Below are 21,151 nucleotides of genomic sequence, written 5' to 3' on the forward strand. Positions count from 1 at the left end.
GGTTTCTGAGCCTCTATCAGCTGAGAAACAAAATGGGCTGAGCTTTTTCTTTCATTTGGGATTTAACTTAGGCATTAAATTGTGTTTTAGCAGAAGGGAAGTAGCTGAGATCTGTCAGTGGATGGAAGAGAGAAATGGTGTGCTCATCCAGTCACTACTGCTTTTTGTTCCTTAGGTTCCAGTTAAAGGGAAGCTCAGCCAGTTACTGTATCTTGGTTGGAATGAAAAGCCTTTGGAATAACAGTGTTCCTGTGTGTGAACGTAAGTAGAAAGAATATCTGTTCAGGTCTGCATCTTTCTCCTTGTTTTTTTCATTTTCTTGTTGCATTTTACCATATGAAATTATCTAATGTCTGTCCCTCTGTTTGTTTTGTTTTTGATACAAATATTTATTGTTGAAATAGTTACAAAGAATGTTTTTTGGGGAAATAAACCTGAACATCATGGGCTTTGTGTGTCATTCTATAAATATTTATAAACGTACTATGTGCTATAAATGGGAAGAAATGCTTCACAGATGGGGAGAAATTTATGGCCTGAAGCTTTGTCAAATGTTCCCTTTTTCCTTCTCAAAAATGATAGTCACACTTCAGCTTTTTTTATCCTTTCTTCAATCATCAATCCATCATATACACATTCTTTCAACAGATTTTTTTTTGAGTAACTACTATGTGCCAACCAGTCTTCTAGATACTAGGAATATGCCTGTAAACAAGACAGACTAGGTCCCTGCTCCAATGTTGTTTATATTCTTGTGCAGGGAGAAAGGCTATATATATATATATATATATATATATATATATATATATGTATGAAGTAAACAAACAAACACATAAATAGACAATTTCAAATAATACTAAGTGTTATTAAGAAAAAAACAGGGTAATGCAAAAAATAGTTGTGTAAATCGGAAAAAGGAATTCCAGAAAAAAATTGTTTCCATTTAAAATAAAATGATTAGGAAGAAAAAGAGAAAATAACATTTGAGCATTGATGAAAATTGATTGATTACCAATGTGCAAAGATAGAGGAAGAACTTTCCATGCAGATGGAGCAGAAACTACAAAGGTCCAAGGCAGAAGTGTTCCTGGCATTTTCTTTGAAAAGCCTGCTCCTGACATTTCTCAGAAGTCAATATGGCTGATGTTCAGTGAGCAAATACGGAAGTATACAAGAGCAATAAAAGAGAATAACTCTATACTCTGTAAGAATTTAGGTTTTCACTCTAAGCAAGATGAAAAGCCATTGGAGTATTATGAGTAGAAAAGTAACATGATCTAACTTTTTTTTTTTGCGGTACGTGGGCCTCTCGCTGTTGTGGCCTCTCCCGTTGCGGAGCACAGGCTCCGGACGCGCAGGCTCAGCGGCCATGGCTCACGGGCCCAGCTGCTCCGCGGCATGTGGGATCTTCCCGGACCGGGGCACGAACCCGTGTCCCCTGCATCGGCAGGCGAACTCTCAACCACTGTGCCACCAGGGAAGCCCCTCTAACTTACTTTTAATGATTTCACTCTGGCTACTCTAGAGAGAGCTGAGTTGAAAGGATGTGTCTTAGACTGAGATTCCCCAAAAAACAGTGCCAGAGACAGTTTGAGTTATAATGCTCTACTGGAGGGTATAGTCCCAGGGCAGCAAAGGTGAAGGAAAACAAAAAGGGAGGTGGAGAGGAAAGAAAAGCAGATAAATAAAAGAGATTGTGTTATTGAAGTGGCCATAAGCTTCACAAGAAAGACGGCTGGTTGTTTGGCCATATAGGACATCTCCAGAGAGATTCTGTGGAACCAGAACTGACCATTAGAAGAGAAAGAACGAGCAACTTATCTGCTTGGTCTTTCCTGTCTCTCATCTTCTGTTTATTCCAAGGCTATTAAGTCCTTGGATTTCATGTTGTATTATTTCTCTCCCTGATCAGACTCTGGGGACACTAGAGCCCATGATCTGTTGCCTGGTACTCCACCTAAGCCAGGAAGTGATAGAAGGAGCCAGAGTGGACATGGATCCAGTCACTTTGGCTTCGATTTAGAACTACTGTGACCTCCACTGCAGTGGTACAGCACAGGCTGTGCAGAAGCCCATCTCACCCTTGGGGGTGCTGACACAGCCAGTGTTGTCAGGAAATGAGGTAGCAGTGGTAACAGCACTCTCAATTGAGAAAGCAACTGAAGGCCCAAAAGATACCTGTAGCCAAGAAAATCTGAGGGTAGAGCTGAGGATACAAGCTGGGAGGCTATTGCAAAAATCTAACCAGAGATGTTGGCCCAGGATAACACTGAGAGAAGTGATAAGCAGTATTCAAATTCTGGATATATTCTGAAGGTAGAAATGACAGGATTTGCTGATGGTTTAGATATAGAGTTTAAAATAGAGATTAAGTGAGATCACCCAGAGAGTGAATGGGGCCAGGGAATAGATGCATGGCCTGAACCTTGTAAATTCAACATTAAGATGTTGGAAAGATTAGAAGGAATCAGAAAAGGAGATTAAGAAGAAGCAGCCAGTGTGTTGAGAGTAAAATCAGGAGGATGAGGTATCTTGGAAGACAAGTGGAGAACTTTGTTTAAGGAGATGAGTCTCAGAAACTGCGTTATATTCTTCAGAGAGGTCAAATAATATGAGGACAGAAAATTATCATTGGGTTTAGCGACTTGGAGGTAATGAATGACCTCGATAAAAGCAGTTCAGTAGAGTTGTGGGGGCAAATGCCCGATTGGAATGAGTTCAAGGGATAATGAAGGGGAGGAAGGACAGACCATAGACAACATCTTAGAGGACTTCTAATGTAAAGGGGGTAGAGAAAAGGGACTACAGCTGCAAAGGGAAGTGGGATTAGGGAGCTTTTTCTTTTTTCATGACAGAAATGTAACCTGTTAAATAGAGAAACACTACTAATATATCCAATCTGTACATTTATTTCTTCACTAAATCACCAGGATGTTGCTTCATCTTCTGATTGTAATGACTGAAAGATATATATTTATTTTTTCAAATGAATACTTTGCTTTAATATTATTTGAATATATTGTACTGATTTATATAGTGAAACCATAGTTACATCTTTCATGTTTGAAAGTCAGCTATTTGAAAATCTTAATGTAATTAAGAAACACGAAAGAAAGAAAGAAAGAAAGAAAGAAAGAAAGAAAGAAAGAAAGAAAGAAAGAAAGAAAGAAAGAAAGAAAGAAAGAAAGAAAGAAAGAAAGAAAGGAAGGAAGGAAGGAAGGAAGGAAGGAAGAAAGGAAGGAAGGAAGGAAGGAAGGAAGGAAGGAAGAAAAGAAAGAAAGAAAGAAAGAAAATTACTCCCATGAACTCAAGGATATACCTAAAATCACTTAATAGAGTGTAAACATTGGTTAAGCTATTCCACCCTTTCACTAGTTAGTTTATCCATAATTCTTTCAAGCTGCAGTATCCTCTTCCTAAATACAGATCAGATCAGAAGGGGAAAGGAGCATCTCTAAATACATAACGCTCAAAAGAAGAAATGTGTGTTTCTTCAATGATAAAAACAAACTGTAAAACCTATAAGTATCTTAAAAGTCAAAACATTTTTGAGCCTTTGGAGCACGCACTGGAGTATGGAGATGTTTCATTTCACTGTGGCAGCATTTCTGTAACCATTCATTTTGCTTTTGAGAATAACAGCCTCAAGGTATCAAGAAAAGATTAAATCATGGATAGACAAATAGTAAATGTATATATTTGGAATATATTTGGAAAAAATTCTCTAGGATGAAGATCCTTGATGTTAAAAGATGTCACCTATTTTGTGCTTAAAATAGTACTTGCTGTATAGTAGGTGCTCAAAAAAAAGAAAAAAAACCTTGGTGAAATAATGGATAATTTCCTTGTTAAATGGATGTGGTTAAGAAGATTTTTGTTTATTTAAGCCTCAATTATCCAGAAGGCTTAACTCGCTGGAGAGATCAGGATGCTTAAGTCCCTTTTAGACTTTTATAATAAAAATTGATTTTGATGTAACTTCATTTAGCTGCATCTCAGCAGTGTCCTAATATATTTATATTGTAGTTTGTACTCTCCCTAAGAGTTTAATTGTTGTTGAACTGGCAACACAGTCACAGAATCTCACAATTGTGAAATCGACCCAGATGAAAATTTAAGCATTTTAATGTAACTTTTAGCTCTTTTAGAAATCTTTTGTCCAAATCTGCTGGCCATCCTTAATGGGAACCACACAGGAACTTCTCTGGGAGGCATTTCCTGTGGAAAAGAAATATCTTGCACATGTGACCCCCACCCAGATAGAGGGATGACTTTCAATCTCTTTAGGGAGAGCACCATCCACTGCACAAGTGACAGTCAAGGGAATGAGGTTTGGAGCATCCCTGACCCTCACTGTGAACTTTCTGGTCCTGTTGGTCAGTGCCCACCCCTATATACCCTAAATGGGTTCAGAACACCTGGACCACATCCTTTATATTTCTATAATGAGATATGGTGTTTTCTTGTGAGTTTAACTTTGTCATAAGTGGAAGTGTTGAAATTACATGCCATAGCTAAAACAGATATTTCCAGCAGTGCCAAGATGTTTAACTAGGTAAGATGCTAATCATTCTACTTGCTGGTGGAGTGGTGAGGAGAGTGGGGCAAGAGAAGAATGGAAGCTGGGGTAGAGTGGGGGTGTGGCACCAACCTTGGAATACCACATCATTGGCAGGGGAGCCCTAAGATAGAAGAGCAATCCAGTGAGAAAAGGCTACACATGATGAGAGGCATTTAACCTTTCCTTGATCTTCCTCACCCTCCAACTGGATAGTAGGTATCAGAATCCAGTGAGATTTCTTTAAATGCAGTTGCCTAGGTCCCCAGCCAGGCTTATTGAATGGGCAAATAGAAGCAGTCGCCACCAAAGAGGAGATAGTTGAGTTCAGACTCTATTTCAAATTATGCAGCACACAGTATACCCTCTCATAAAGAAGACCTAGCTTCTTAGAGGAAGCTACTGAATGCTTAGTCTGTTTTGTCCTTGTCCTTGAATATCTGCATCAGAATGAGAAGAATGGTCTATTAGTATCCTAGGGCCGCCATAAACCATGAACTAGGTAGCTTAAAATAACAGAAATTAGTTCTCTCACAGATCTAGGGGCTGGAAGTCTGAAATCAAGGTGTTGTTAGGGCTGCACTCTCTCCTATGGCTCTAAAAGGAAGATCCTTCTTGCAGCTTCTGGTGGCTCCTAGCATTACTTGGCTTGTGGACACATCACTTAAATCCCTGCCTCTGTCTTCACATGGCCTTCTCTCCAATATCTCTGTGTCTCAAATCTCCACTTCCTCTCTCTTAAAAGCACAGGGAGCTCAGCTTGGTGCTCTGTGATGAGGTGGGATGAGGCGCTCTGTGATGCTCTAGATGGGTGGGATGGAGGTTGGGAGGGAGGTGCAAGAGGAAGGGGATATATGTATACGTATAGCTGATTCATTTTGTTGTACATCAGAAACGAACACAACATTGTAAAGCAATTATCCTCCAATAAAAAAAAATAAAAGCAAAAAAATAAAAGGACATCAGCAGTCACTGGAGTTAGGGTTCACTCTGGTAATCCAGGATAATTTCATCTCAAGATCATTACCTTAATTGTATCTGAAATGACCTTTATTCCAAATGAGTTCCCATTCTAATGTTTTAGATGGTTGTATCTTTGCAGGGGACATCATTCACCCACTACAAGTGGTGACTGCTATTTAGTACCAGAGAAACAGCTTATGGTAGGCATCCTGAGACTGAGGTAGGGAGGAATAAGTGAAAAGAGACAGTAAATATGTCTTAATATACGTGAGTATGTTAACACCAGTAAATGAGGATGTAATGGTTAACTTAACTCTAGATAAAGGCACCCTGATAGAAGGCCTGGCATGTGAAACTATTGACTAAAACTTTTGCTCTGAACAGAAAGGCCAAAAAGGTGAATAGTCTTCCAAGCAGTAAAAATTTCCTGATGGGTAAATGCTATTGTAAAGCACCATCCTAAGGTAACTTCAGGGGTTACCTTAGGGGAAGAAACTCTTTTGCCATTATTATGTCTCTGTTTCTGTGATCCCATCTATCAGCTCAGTTGGAGAGAAAGAGGAGATAGGGTGGAAGTCTCTCTGCTTACTTTGATATTTCTGTGGTTTTGGTCTTCAAGTATTGTAAAGCCCCTAAACAGTTTCCATTTACAAAGCCTACAATCCTGACTGATGAGTCTGAGTTTCCAGTTGGGACATCTTTGAATTATGAATGCTTCCTTGGGTATTTTGAAAATATGTTCTCTATCACCTGCTTAGAAAACTTGGTCTCGTCAAGTGCCAAGATATTTAGAGATATGAGTAACCCCTTCCTGGGAGCCAATTTATGTGTATCAAAGAATCTGTGAGATCTGATTTAATTTGTTCAAATTTTGAAGGTGAGGCATTTAAGTTTGCCCAAGATATTTAAATGGAGGGTGGACTTGTAAGTCATCCCTTCTTATTGCCTTGCATTTCTACACCTTGACTAGATATTCATTTCATAGGAATGGCTCTCACAAGAGGAATTGGAGAAAAAATTTCCATTCACTGGAGGTTACACTTGGTGGGTAAAACCATGAAATGAATAAAACAGGGGCACAAGAAAATTATGTGGGTCACAGTGAATTGTGCTTGGCTAACTAAGATAGGAGGAAAATCCCAAATTTAAGGCCTTTGATTTAGGCTGATGGGATGGAAAACCACAAATGACCTTTATTGGGTGATGCTCACTGGTCGTTTTAAAAGCAGGTGCCCTATAGCTACTTGTATGGTTAGTTTCCTCAAAGTGGTCAATTCTGTAGAACAATCAGAAGTATACAGGCTGTTCAGTATGCTGCACTCCAGTCTGAATCTTAAAAACAAATGTAAATTGAACTGTACACCTCATCCCGAATTCTGCTTCTTTTCTGTAGGAAAATCATGTGGAAAACCTCCAGAACCCTTCAATGGCATGGTTTATATAAACACAGATACGCAGTTTGGATCAACAGTTAATTATTCATGTAATAAAGGGTGAGTTGGGAGCACTATCTTTGGAATGTGAGTTGCAGAACAGCAATGCCAACCTTCCACCCAGTCTAAGATATACAAACCAGACTACTGACGTATGTACTTCAAAAAGTAAGCAATAGGACTTTTGGGTAGAGACGGTAGCTTGAACAACATAGGCATTTGACCAAGGAATCTAAAAAAAGAAGGCGCAATGTGTACCTGTATTAAAACTAGGGGAGGGCACCGTGCTTCTGCTGAAGGTAGTACATGCGAAAGATATTCACTGAATAAAAAGGACCAGCTTGCCAAATAAAAGGAAAAATGCTGGTTGAACTATGCAAACATCCTTAACAGGTTAGCGGGTGTATAGCTGATTAGAGGATCCTGGGGCAGGGTTTGGGAGGATAAATATTAAAGGTAACAGCAGCTCTGGGAAATGTAAGTGTTAAAGTGCACACAGAGTGGGGACCTTAAGGGAGTTCTTGCACTTGACTTTTCCCTGGAATGGGGAAACATGCTAGAAGCCATTGCCTCAACTTAGAGGGAGCAATTAAAGAATGTTTACTAATTTTCAGTTGGCACAATAACTTAGAGGGAAAAAAGATATCTATATTAAATCTTCCTGCAAAAACTGTCCCTAGTCATCGGCCCCATGCTATTCTGCCCAAGCTATTATACCTATGATCCAGCAAGTTTAAACTAGGATAAATCAATATTCACCCCTTCTCACTTTGTCTGAGCTTGAGAGACTTAAAAACTTTCCATACAATCTCATCACCAGTCCCTTCTCACCTCCCCTCAGAAATAAGCCTAAAACTCTCTGTGGTGAGCAAGCCAAAACATCATTAAATATAAGGTAAGATACAGCAATTGAAAATAAAAAGACCAATTTGAGAAATCAGAGAAAATATTCCTCTATAAATCAGAGTATTCCAATAAACATGGGAATAAGCTACAAAATAAGATATTAGAAATCTCTCATATGTGTTTATAACATAGAATCTATGAAAGGCATTTATAAGATTTACTGATCTGATACTAGGAAAATTTACCTATGGATAAAACACACAGGAATCTAAAAAGCAGCAATAAGCAGGAGATTGAATCCAGGAAAAAAACAAAGAGATCATTAGAAAATAAGATTAAATTCTCCGGAATTAATCCAGGACAAAACTGGAAATTATACACATATTCACTCACACACAATCTAGATATGAGAAAAACAAAAGAAACCAGAAAAAACTGAAGCATTAATTAGCACATAATGGAAGATAGTTTCTCAGACCAGAATAAAAAAGCCTAGATCGTTTGAATCTTTAAGGCTTACTAAACAAATGCAAGGTTAATGGTAAGAGGCACTGGCCCTACATGAAGGAAATGTATGAAATTCAGATACTGAATAAAAATACTGCAACTATCGAGAGATAAACAGAAAAAGAAGAACTTCATTTTGGCATCAAAAGCCTCTTCCACACACTAAATTACAGAAATTAGTGTTCGAGAGAAAATATTATGCCATAAAATATCTGTGCTCAGCCAAGCTGTCATTTATCTCCAAGGCACAGATATATAGTCTTACATGAGTAAGAACCCAAAACATATGCCAATTAGATATGCTTCCTGAAAAAAGAATAATTCTCACAAAAATATGAGTAAATTTTTGAAAGAAGAAATCAAAGAAATAGTAGTGAGTCACAAAACTATTTAAACAGAGTTAAAGTTGTTATTTTTAGTATGGTTGTGAAACTAAATATAATGGCAGAACTAATTCTTAAAAGAGAACTCATGTATGAAAGGAAGTATAGTAAACTTGATATAAAATAATAGATTTTTATCACAACAACTAGGAAGTTGGTGATGCAGTAAAATAAATATATATATATATGCTTAACTTATAATACATATAGATAAGTACATATTCTTGACATGATAAATAAAGAAGATAGATATTATTCCATGCTAGTATAAAATCAAAATATATAAATTCAAAATCACAATGGCAATCAAAAAAGCACAACCACTTGGTCCATATGACAAAAGAGGGGTAAGAAAAGGAAGAACTAGGAAGCTTTCTATCTCTCTTGCTGGAAACAGCATCAGCAGAGCAAGAATGGAGCTCGTTTTATACAGTACTGAGTTCCAACCCTGGGAATTGTTAAATAAATAAAAGTAAAGAACACTATAAGCAAGATAAAATGTGTAAGTTATTACAGTACGTGTGATGGCTTAAATTCCCCTTTTGAAGAACAATGCCTTCTAAATATAGTCAATAAAAACTTCAAACTACATGATAATTAAAAGACACATTTCTAAAATAAAATAATAGAAAAATTCCATTTATAATTGTATCAAACAATAAAATCCTTAGACATAAATTTAACCAAGGAGACATAAGACTTATACACTGAATACTATAAAACATTGCTGAAAAGAAGTTAAAGAAGACTTAATAAATGGAAATACATTCATATTCTTGGATTGGAAGACTTAGTATTGGTAAGATGAAAATACTGCCCAAAGTGATGATATACAGATTCAAGGCAATACCTACAAAAATCCCAACAGTATTTGGGATTATAGGCGTTCTTTATATATATATTATATATTTATATATATATGTTATAGGCGTTCTTTATATATTCTGTATATTAAACACTTCTCAGATAAATGATTTCCACATATTTTCTTTTATCCTTTTATCTTTCACTCTCTTGATAGTGTCTTTGATGTTGACTGGGGCTGCAGTCATCTGTAGGACTGATGGGGCTGAGAAATCTGAGAATGTTTGGAGGGGGTTGGAGGGCAGATGGGAATCTGTACTTTACAAATGTAGAATTGGTGCTTGTGTCCAATTTAACCAGCTCTTTCTTCTAAAGGTAGCTAAGCCCAGTTGACATCTGGGTTACACGTATATTTTTAGATAAAAAGGCTAGAAGGATTCATAGCAAAATATTAGCTACTACGAGTGGTGCTATCTTGGGTGGTGACATTTTTGATCTTTGGGTTATTCACAACTTCCAAATATGTCTACAATGAATGTATGTTAACTTTTATAAGCCAATAAAATTCAATTTTAAATTTCTTTTTTTTTTTAAAAAAAGAGGGCTGCTGAAAATCATATCTGTGAGCTACTTTTAGTAATTTGCAGCCTACTGAATGTCTCCATAGATTCCCTCCACTGCTAAATAGTTCAAAGTACATGAACAAATAGGAAAAAATAAAAATGACACCATCCTAGCCCTTGATTCTCCCATCCCTGACCTTACTTAATGGGCTGTCCAGTGCCTCAGCACGCTTCTCCACAGTATGTATGATGCTTATAGGGAAAGGAATCTCATGGCTCTTGAACAACAATTTAGAGTGGTTCTATACAGAAAACTATACAGATTTCTAATGCTCAGGGGAACTGAGTGGGCTCCAGTAAAAGTAATTCACAGAGATGGAAAATCCATCCAGGAAAAATATTACAACATAATCACTACTGCAGCATACTAGTGTCTTACAATATGTTCAAAAATATTCACTGCTTTTTACAGTCATACAGGGGCTGGAACCTGCTTCACATTTTTACTCCAAAGCTCTAGTTTAGTCATAGTGAGTACGTTAAGAGTAGCCTTTATAAGGTCAAAAGTCAGAGGATACCCATGGCCCTGTGCTCCTAAGGCAACATTTAAATGTATGATAGGAGACAGGCAGAAGGAAACACACATGTAGTACAGGGATGATTATCCTCTTTCCTTACTAAAGTGGTTCTCAAAATGTTTGTTTGCAGACATTTTGAAGATTAAATATTTGTTTGCACACTTAAAAGATTTTAGAACACAGCTCATAAAAAACAAGGTAACAATAAGTAAAATTTAATCACTACCTAAATATAAAAGTGACTTACCGTGTCTACCAAAATATTCACTGTCATTGCTCTACCAACGTGGTTCCCACCATCTTTTTGTTACTGTTTTGGGAAGAGCTGGTATACCAGTTAAGATTTGATTAAGTTATAAAAGACAGAAAAAACACAAAATAACAGGAGCTTGAACAAGACAGCAGTTCACTTATCTCTCATGTTAAGAACCATGGCGGCCCAGGGCTCATACAGTGGCTCTAAGATCCACAGAAACTTGGGATCCTTCCATTAGAGAGTCCATCTCAACTCATGGTCCAAACTCCATTTAGCAAAGAGGAAGAACGGAGGAAGGGAACACTTATCCCTGTGAAGACACTTTGCAGACACTCCATTTACATCCCTCCAGCCAGAACATAGTCACACGGCTGTAAGGGAAGCTGAGAAATGAAGCTGTTTTTGAAAGTGGCCAATGGCCCAGTTAAAAATACAGGGTCATGTTAATAATGAAGAAAAGTGGATGCTGGAGATTCCAGTAGTCTCTGCTACAAATGGGTACTGCCCTGATCACATGTCCTAGGTAATCAAAAGACAGATTTCTTAACTGTTGCAGTAACTACCTCACTGTTATGTGACTTTGCATTACACCCATCACTTTTTACTTTATCAAGTTTAGCCCTGCTGTACATTGGAACATATGAATAGCTTGGCTGAGTATCTTTTGTGACATTTCTCACAGTAACAGCATAGAGGTGTAATAAATAAAAAATAAATGATGAAGTTTCAAATTTTGTGACCTACTTAGAATGATTTTATGACACAGTGGGTGAGTACCCCTGCTTTCTACATTTGAAAGGTAAAATGGTTAGCTGTTTCCTCTGACTCTCATTTACTAAGTCTTCAGGGTAAAGCCATCATTCTTTCCTTCACTCAGTAGATATTTTTGAGCACCACATGCTTGAAAGTCTCTAGGCTAGGTGCTAAAGGGTGTATATATTTCAGTAAGGCATCTTCCCTCCTAATCAAGCGCTTATAATTTCTTAGCTGAAAGTACAAATGGATAAAATAATTCTGAGGTACCTTTAAGACAAGTACAGAAGTGTCCCATGATTAATAATGGGAATATTGCAATGAGTTGTGAGGGGACTAGGAATGGAGATGGATTAAAGAGGTACGAATTTTAGCTTGCCCTGAAGAATAAAGACTAATTTGTAGGTGGAGATGGGGTTTCTTTCTTGAGGTCTCTCATGTTTTAATCTGTCCTGTAATTTGTAACATCCTCCTGCTATTGTTTTCTCATGGTGATTTAAGTGGGAAATCTGTGTAGAGTCTAACCATTTTTCATCCTTTGCTTCTAGGTATCGACTCATTGGTTCCCCTTCTGCTACTTGTCTCCTCTCAGGCATTGATGTCACTTGGGATAAAAAGGCACCTATTTGTGAGAGTGAGTTGAATTATTTTTTCCCATAATTCCCTCCATTTGATCCTTATTTGTCCCTGGAATTATGAAGAAGGAATTTAATCCTTCTTGCACAGAGTTGTCTCTCAGTTGTTTGAAACTTGGAGTCATGTGCTGCACGGTCCTCCTGGTTTTTCTTCACTTTAGGAGGTAATTTATCTGAAACTATGGACTTAAACTCAGGTAAAATTGCCCCACTTTCCTACTTTGATAATAAACTCTCAGTATAATGATCATTCTCCTTAGTGACTAAACTTAAAAGATACTAAAGAAAATTAATTTTGTCTCTACAACCTCTTAATATCACATTATAAGCCCAGGAAGTAGATTACTCCCTTTCTTATCATTCTTACTCTGAAGCATAAAAGATCTTACAATCCTTAGCAATTTTCCCAAGCCTCGGGTTATTCTGCTCTTTATTCTTCCCTCAAATTCTTCCAAGCTCATGCCCTAGTTGTATTTGTTCTTGATTAGTTGGCCATTCATCTTTTCAGTGGAATATTGTAAAGTGAATCTCCCAAATTTTGAGGAACATAGAAGAATGATTGCAAATTGGTAAAGTATTAAGGCTGTGAAGAAATCAGTATCACATGCAGAAGTGATGGCAGTAAAAGTGGGCACAAACTTCTGGAAGGCTAATGAGCAATATATACTAAAACCTTAAATGCAAATACCCTTTGACCTAGCAATTCCATTTCCCAGAATTTATCCCAAGAAAATAATCATCATGGACTTTTCCCGTGATTTTCATCCAAAGACACTCAATGCAACCATATTTATGGTAGTGGAAAATGTTAGAAATCATGGTTTGTAAATAGCTGATGGAAGACATAAGGCTTATTAAAAATGGTTATGATAAGTTTTTAAGAAAGGTAAAAAGTATACCATGAAAAATTAGAGATAGAGATGCCACATCCAAGTAGCAATAGATAGTATATTTATATATCTACATCCCGGAATATTATTCAGCCACCAAATATACCATAGAAAATATAACCATAGACACACATGCACGTGCACACACATATCTGAAACAATATACATTAAACTATTAAGAATATTTATTTTTGGACCTTATCATTTTTTGTTTGTCCACATTTTATAAATTTCCTACAATGAATATGTTCATTGTATTCACAGGTATTCCTCCAAAACTTACTGTCCTTTTCCCATTGGGTTATTTTCCCTCCATAAAATAACATTGGCTTTTAGATATCCAAAGACATAAATGAGAAACTATAAAAGGTGCCTTCTTTACTTGCCAAAAAATATTAAATTCTCTGAAAAAAATTCAACTTAGCAAGGTATTATCATTTACTATATACAATTTTCAAGGTCTGGCACCTTTTGTAGGAGGTTATCTTTAATGAAAAATGTTTCCACTTCTACTATATTTATAGGTCAATAAACATTTAACTGAGTCAATATTGGTCATGTGTGTACATGTGAACGTATGAATAGTCAATTATGCCAGTATGTTTTAAATTACTATGTTGTGATAGAACATAGTAGTTATTTAGCATTTTATTACCCCAAATCTGTGATCATTTCCTCATGTCTTATCTTTTATATTTTCTTTTCAACCTTTTTTTGAAATATATTAGACATATAGCTTTGTGTAAATTTAAGATGTACATTCATATATTGTAATATGATTGCCATCATAGGAATAATTATCACCTCCATCACAGTACGTAATTATTCTTTATTTTTAGTAGTTGGAGTAATTAGTTTCTAGTCTCTCAGCAAGTTTTATGATTATAGTACAATGTTGTTGTCTATATTCATTGATCTGTGCATCTCTAGGGCATATTTTCTACTTGTTGTAAGTTTATACTCTTAGACAACATCCATCCTGTCCTCCCATCCCCAGGTAACCACCATTTTATTCTGTTTTTAAAACTTGGCTTTTTTACATTCCACATGTAAGTGGTATCATACAGTTCTTGTCTTCCTCTGTCTGACATCTCATTTAGCATAACATGCTAAAATTCCATTCATGTTGTCACAAATCTCACTTAGCATAATGCGCTAAAAGTCCATCCATGTTGTCACAAATGGTAGGATGTCCATCTTTCAATATTTCATTGTATATGTACCACATTTTCTTTACCCATTCAGCTGTTGATGGACACTTAGGTTGTTTCTATATCTTTGCTGTTGTAACTAATGCCATCATGAACATGGGAGTGCATACACCTTTTTGAGTTAGTGTTTTTATTTTCTTTGGATAAATACTCAGAGGTGGAATTCCTGGATCTGTTTTAAGATTTTTTAGGAACCTCCATATGTTTTCCATAGTGGCCACACCAATTTACATTCCTACCACCTTTGTACAAGTGTTCCCTTTTCTCCACATCCTCATCACCACTAGTCATCTCTTGTCTTCTTGATGACAACCATTCTAACAGATGTGAGGTGATATCCCATTGTGGTTTTAATCTGCATTTCCCTGATGATTAGTGATGTTGACCATCTTTTTATGCACCTGTTGACCATTTGTATGTCTTCTTTTGAAAATTGTTTAGTTGTGCCCATTTTTCAATCAGATTTTTTGTTTTTTGTTATTGAGTTGTATGAATTCTTTATATATTAAACCCCTTATCCAATATATGGTTTGCAAAAATTTCCCCCCATTCTGTAAGTTTCCTTTTAATTTTGCTAATTGTTTCTTTTGCTGCACAAAAGCTTTTAAGTTTGATGATTTTTCCATTTGTTGTTTGTGCTTTTGTTGGTATTGTATTGAAAAAGTCATTGCCATGACTAATGTTAAGAGCCTCTTCCCTACACTTCCTTCTAAGAGTCTTATAATATCAGGTCTTATATTTAAATTTTTGATCCTCTTCAAGATACTTTTTGTGAGTGATATAATATAGGGATCCAGTTTCATTGCTCTGCATGTATTCATCCAGTTTTCCCAGCACCAATTGCTGAAGAGACTATCCTTTTCCCATTGTATGCTCTTGCCTCCCTTATCAAATATTCATTGACTGTATAAGCAGGGGATTAATTCTGGGCTCTCTATTCTGTTCCACTGGTCTATGTGTTTATTTTTGTACTAGTACTGTACTGTGTTTTATTATTGTAGTTTTGTAGTGTAGTTTGAAATCAGGAATTGTAATACCTCCAGTTTTGTTCTTTTTCATCAGTATTGCTTTGGCTCTTCAAAGTCTTCTGTGGTTACATATACATTTTAAGATTCTTTTTCTATTTCTGTGAAGAGTGCCATTGGTATTTTTATGTGGATTGCATTAAATCTATATATGGGTTTGAAAAATATAGACATTTTAACAATATTAATTCTTTTGACCCATGAACATGGGGTATCGTTCCATTAGTTTGTGTCTTGTTCTATTTGTTTCAGCAAAGTCTTGTGAGTTTTGTTGTGCAGATCTTTCAGTTCCTTGGTTAAATTTATTCCTAAGTATTTTATTCTTTTTCATGCTATTGTGAATGGAAAAGTTTTTATTCTTATTCAAATGTTTCATCCTTTGTGTATAAAAATGCAACTGATTTATCTATATTGATTTTGTATCTTGCAACTTTACTGAAATAATTGATTAGTTCCAACAGTGTTTGGGTTGAGCATTTCAGATTTTCTATATACAGAATCATATCATCTGCAAGTAGCAACAGTTTTACTTCTTCCATCCTGATTTGGATGCCTTTTATTTCCCTATCTTGCATATTCACTCTAGCTAGGACTTCCAGTATTATACTGAATAAGAGTTGTAAGAGTGCGCATCCTTGTATTGTTCCTGATCTTAGGGGAAAAGCTTCCAAGTTTTTCTCCATTTTGTATAATGTTAGCTGTGGATTTGTTATGGCTGACCTTTATTATGTTAAGATATATTCCTCTATACCCAATCTGCCAAGACTTTTTATCATGGAAGGATGTCATTTTGTCAAATGCTTTTTCTGCATGTATTGACATGATCACGTAAGTTTTTATCTTTAATTTTATTAATGTGATGTATTAAATTTATTGATTTGTATATGTTGAACCATCCTTGCATCTCCCAGGGGTAAATCCCACTTGGTTGTGGTGTATAATCCATTTTATGTGTTCTTGAATTTGTTTTGCTAATTTTTTGTTGAGAATTTTTGGACCTATATTTATCAGAGATATTGGTCTATAGCTTTCTTTTCTTGTGTTGTCCCTGTCTGACTTTGTTACCAAAGTAATCTAATGCTGGCCTCATAGAATGAATTTGGAAGCATTCACGCCTCTTTAATTTTTTGGAAGAATCTGAGGAAAATTGGTATTAATTATTCTTTAAATTTTGGTAGAATTCACCAGTGAATCCATCTGGCCCTAGGGTTTTCTATGTTGGGAGGTTTTCGATTACTGATCCAAATTTTGCTCATTATCGGTCTGTGCAGATTTTCTATTTCTTCCTGATTCAGTCTTGGTAGGTTTTGTGTTTCTAGAAATTTATTTTTTCTAGGTTATCTAATTTGTTGGCATATAATTTTTCATAATAGTCTCTTATAGTCCTATGTATTTCTGTAGTATCAGTTGTAATATCTTCTTTTTAATTTTATCTATTTGAGTTTTCTTTTTTTCATAGTTAGCCTGGCTAAAGGTTTGCCAATTTTGTTTATCTTTTTGTAGAGCCAGGCTTTAGTTTCATTGATCCTTTCTATTGTTTATCTGGTGTCTATTTCATTTACTTCTGCAGAGATCTTTATTATGTCCTTCTTTCTGCTAACTCTGGGCTTAATTTGTTCTTCTTTTTTTTTAATTCTTCAAGGTGTAAAGTTAAGTTGACTGAGAACTTTCTAATTTCTTAGTATATGCGTTTATCACTGTAAACGTTCCTCTCAGAATTGCTTTGCTGCATTCCATAAGATTTGATTTGTCGTATTTCCATTTTCATTTGTTTTGAGATAATTTTCTAATTCCCTTTTGATTTCTTCTTTAACCCATTGGTTGTTCAGAAGTGTATTTTTCAGTTTCCACATATTTGTAGATTTTCCAGCTTTCCTCTTGTTGTTGATTTCTAGTTTTATACAATTGTGGTCAGAAAAGATAATTGGTGTCATTTCAGTCTCCTTAAATTTGCTAAGATTTGTTTTGTGCTTTCTCATATGATCTATCCTGGAAAATGTCCCATGTGCACTCGAGAACAATGTTTATTCTGCTGCTGTTGGATGGAATGTTTTATATATGTATGTTAAGTCCATTTGTTCTAGAGTATGGTTCAGTTCCAATGTTTCCTTGTTGATTTTCTGGATGATCTATCCTTGCTGAGAGTAGATATTGAAGTCCCCTACTATGATTGTATTGTTGTCTATTTCTCCCTTTAGATCTCTTAGTATTTGCCTAATATATTTCAGTGCTCTGATGTTGGGTGCATATGTATTCATGATTGTTATATATTCTTGATGTTCTGACACTTTTATCATTATATAATAACCTTCTTTGTCTCTTGTTATCATTTTTGACTTGAAGTCTATTTTGTCTGACATAAGTATGAATATGCCCTCTTTCTTTTGTTTTACACTTGCATGGAATATCCTCTTCCATCCTTTCATTTTAAGCCTATGTGTTCTTTAGAGCTGAAATGAGTTTCTTGTAAGCAGCATACACTTGGGCTTTGTTGTTGTTTTTTTAAATCTATCCCGCCACTCTGTGACTTTTGATTGATGAATTCAATCCATTTATATTTCGAGTGATTATTGATATGTAAGAACTTACTACTGCTGTCTTATCATTTTTTTGTTTCTCCTTTCTTTTTCCCTCTGTTTCTGTCTAGCTTTGTAAAGTGGTGCTTTTCCATGGTGATTTTCTCAGTCTCCCCTTGTTTTGTTTCATGACTTCTGAATTTTGATTTGTAATTACTGTATGGCTTACATAGAACATCACATAGATCAAATCATCCTTTTTATGATGATAGGAATTTATCTTAATTCACCTATAAAATTTCCACAGTTTTAGTCCTCCCTTTTTGTATTTTTGATGTCACAATTTATCTTTTTTTGAGCTATGAATTTATTGAGAAATTATAGTAGCTATAGTTTTTTTTTAGTTGAAAGCTATAGTCTTTTTTAATACTCTTTGCCTTAAACCTTTATACTATAACTAAGTGACTGACCCACTGTTCTAATATTGAAGTACTGTTTTCTAATTCTGACTATTTTTCACCTTTGCTAGAATATTGTGTACTCTCATTTGCTTTTATGTTACAAAGTAGCATCTTTTCATTTCAGCTTGAAGAACTTCTTTCAGCATTTCTTGCAAAGCAAGTCTCATTATGGTAAACATTCTCAGTTTTTGTTTGCCCGGTAAACCTTTACTTCTACTTCATAGCTGAAGAATAACTTTGCTGGATAAAGTATTCTTGACTGGCAAATTTTATCTTTCAGCACTTTGAATGTGTCATTCCACTCCATCTGGCCTGTAGAGTTTGTGCTGAGAAATCTGCTAGTAGCCTCATGGCTACTTTGTAAGTTACTTTCTTTTTTCCCTGGCTGCATTTAAGATTCTTTCTTTGTCATTGATTTTTGACAGTTTCATTATAATATATATTGGAGAAGGTCTTTTTGCATTGAGATAATAGGGTGTTTTATTAGCTTCTTGGACTTCCAGTACCTTCCCCGGGTTTGAGAAGTTCCCAGCTATTATTTCTCTAACTACGCTCTCTGCTCCCTTCTCCTTCTCTTCTTTTTCTTGTAGACCAATTATTCTCACATTTGTTTTTCTCATTATATCTGATAGCTCTCATAGAACTTCTTTTAATTTTTTAACATCTTTATTGGAATGTAATTACAATGTTCTGTTAGTTTCTGCTGTATAACAAAGTAAATCAGCTATACGTATACATATATCCCCATATCCCCTCCCTCTTGTGTCTCCCTCCCACCCTCCCAATCCCACCCCTCTAGGTGGTCACAGAGCACCGAGCTGATCTCCCTGTGCTATGTGGCTGCTTCCCACTATCTATTTTACATTTGGTAGTGTATATATGTCCATGCCACTCTCTCACTTCATCCCAGCTTACCCTTAACCCTCCCTGTGTCCTCAAGTCTGTTCTCTACGTCTGCATCTTTATTCCTGTCCTGCCCCTAGGTTCTTCAGAGCCATTTCTTTTTAGATTCCATATATATGTGTTAGCATACGATATTTGTTTTTCTCTTTCTGACTTACTTCACTCTGTATGACAGACTATAGGTCCATCCACCTCACTACAAATAACTCAATTTCATTTCTTTTTATGGCTGAGTAATATTCCATTGTATATGTGTGCCACATCATCTTTATCCATTCATCTGTTGATGGACACTTAGGTTGCTTCCATGTCCTGGCTATTGTAAATAGTGCTACAGTGAACATTGTGGTACATGATTCTTTTTGAATTATGGTTTTCTCAGGGTATATGCCCATTAGTGGGAATGCTGGGTCATATGGTAGTTCTTTTTTTAGTTTTTTAAGGAACCTCCATACTGTTCTACATAGTGGCTGTATCAATTTACATTCCCACCAACAGTGCCAAGAGGGTTCCTTTTTCTCCATATCCTCTCCAGCATTTACTGTTTGTAGATTTTTTGATGATGGCCATTATAACTGGTGTGAGGTGATACCTCATTGTATTTTTTTTTCTTTTTCTTTGTGTTATTTTATTTAAAATTAAAATGAGGTTTTAGGTCTCAGCTTTCTGAAATCAACAGACTGTGTTGATTTACTAAAGATATCTCTTCAAAAAGCATTCTTTCTTCCAATTTTCCCTCCCCCCCTTACTCCCTGGTAACTATAAGTTTGTTTTCTACACCTATAACTCTATTTCTGTTTTTGTGGAAAAGTTCGTTTGTACACTATTTTTAGATTCTACGTATAAACAATATCATGTGATATTTGCCTTTTTCTGTCTGACTTACTTTGCTCAGTATGACAATCTCTAAGTCCATCCATGTTGCTGTAAATGGCATTATTTGTTCTTTTTATGGCTGAGTAATATTCCATTTTATATATGTACCACATCTTCTTTGTCCATTCCTCCATTGATGAACATTTAGGTTGCTTCCATGTGGAGTGCGCGTATCTTTTTGAATTATGGTTTTGTCCAAATATATGCCAGGAGTGGAATTGCAGGATCATATGGTAGCTCTATTTTTAGTTTTTTAAGGAACCTCCGTACCGTTCTCCACAGTGGCTGCACTAATTTACATTCCCACCAGCTGTGTAGAAGGGTTCCCTTTTCTCTACATCCTCTCTAGCATTTACTGTTTGTAGATTTTTTTTTTTTTGCGGTATGTGGGCCTCTCACTGCTGTGGCCTCTCCCGTTGCAGAGCACAGGCTCCGGACGCACGGGCTCAGCATCCATGACTCACGGGCCCAGCCGTTCTGTGGCATGTGGGATCTTCCTGGACCGGGGCATGAACCTGGGTCCCCTGCATCGGCAGGCGGCCTCTCAACCACTGTGCCACTAGGGAAGCCCGTGTTTGTAGATTTTTTGATGGTGATCTTTCTGCCCAGTGTGAGGAGATAACTAATAAGGACCTACTGTTAAAATAGAATTACCATATGACCCAGCAGTCCCACTAATGGGCATATACCCTGAGAAAACCATAATTCAAAAAGAGCCATGTACCAAAATGCTCATTGCAGCTCTATTTACAATAGCCCGGAGATGGAAACAACCTAAGTGTCCATCATCGGATGAATGGATAAAGAAGATGTGGCACATATATACAATGGAATATTACTCAGCCATAAAAAGGAACGAAATTAGGCTTCCCGCGTGGCGCAGTGGTTGAGAGTCTGCCTGCCAATGCAGGGGACACGGGTTTGTGCCCCGGTCCGGGAAGATCCCACATGCCACGGAGCGGCTGGGCCCGTGAGCCATGGCCGCTGAGC

General features: G+C 36.4%; 1 protein-coding gene across 1 annotated transcript in view; it reads left to right on the plus strand.

The window, feature by feature from the left end:
- The window catches only part of CR1 (complement C3b/C4b receptor 1 (Knops blood group)), a gene marked incomplete at both ends in the record, with an annotated part of 113,398 nt that overhangs the window by 62,298 nt on the left and 29,949 nt on the right, over positions 1–21,151 (plus strand). The window contains 5 exons of the mRNA XM_079905199.1: positions 176–261; positions 4,149–4,378; positions 6,141–6,321; positions 6,915–7,014; positions 12,193–12,278. Coding sequence (XP_079761325.1) covers positions 176–261; positions 4,149–4,378; positions 6,141–6,321; positions 6,915–7,014; positions 12,193–12,278 — 683 coding nt within the window. The remainder of the gene's footprint in view (positions 1–175; positions 262–4,148; positions 4,379–6,140; positions 6,322–6,914; positions 7,015–12,192; positions 12,279–21,151) is intronic.

This window comes from Stenella coeruleoalba, assembly GCF_951394435.1.
Source record: "Stenella coeruleoalba genome assembly, chromosome: 1".
In the NCBI taxonomy this organism is placed as follows: Eukaryota; Metazoa; Chordata; class Mammalia; order Artiodactyla; family Delphinidae; genus Stenella; species Stenella coeruleoalba.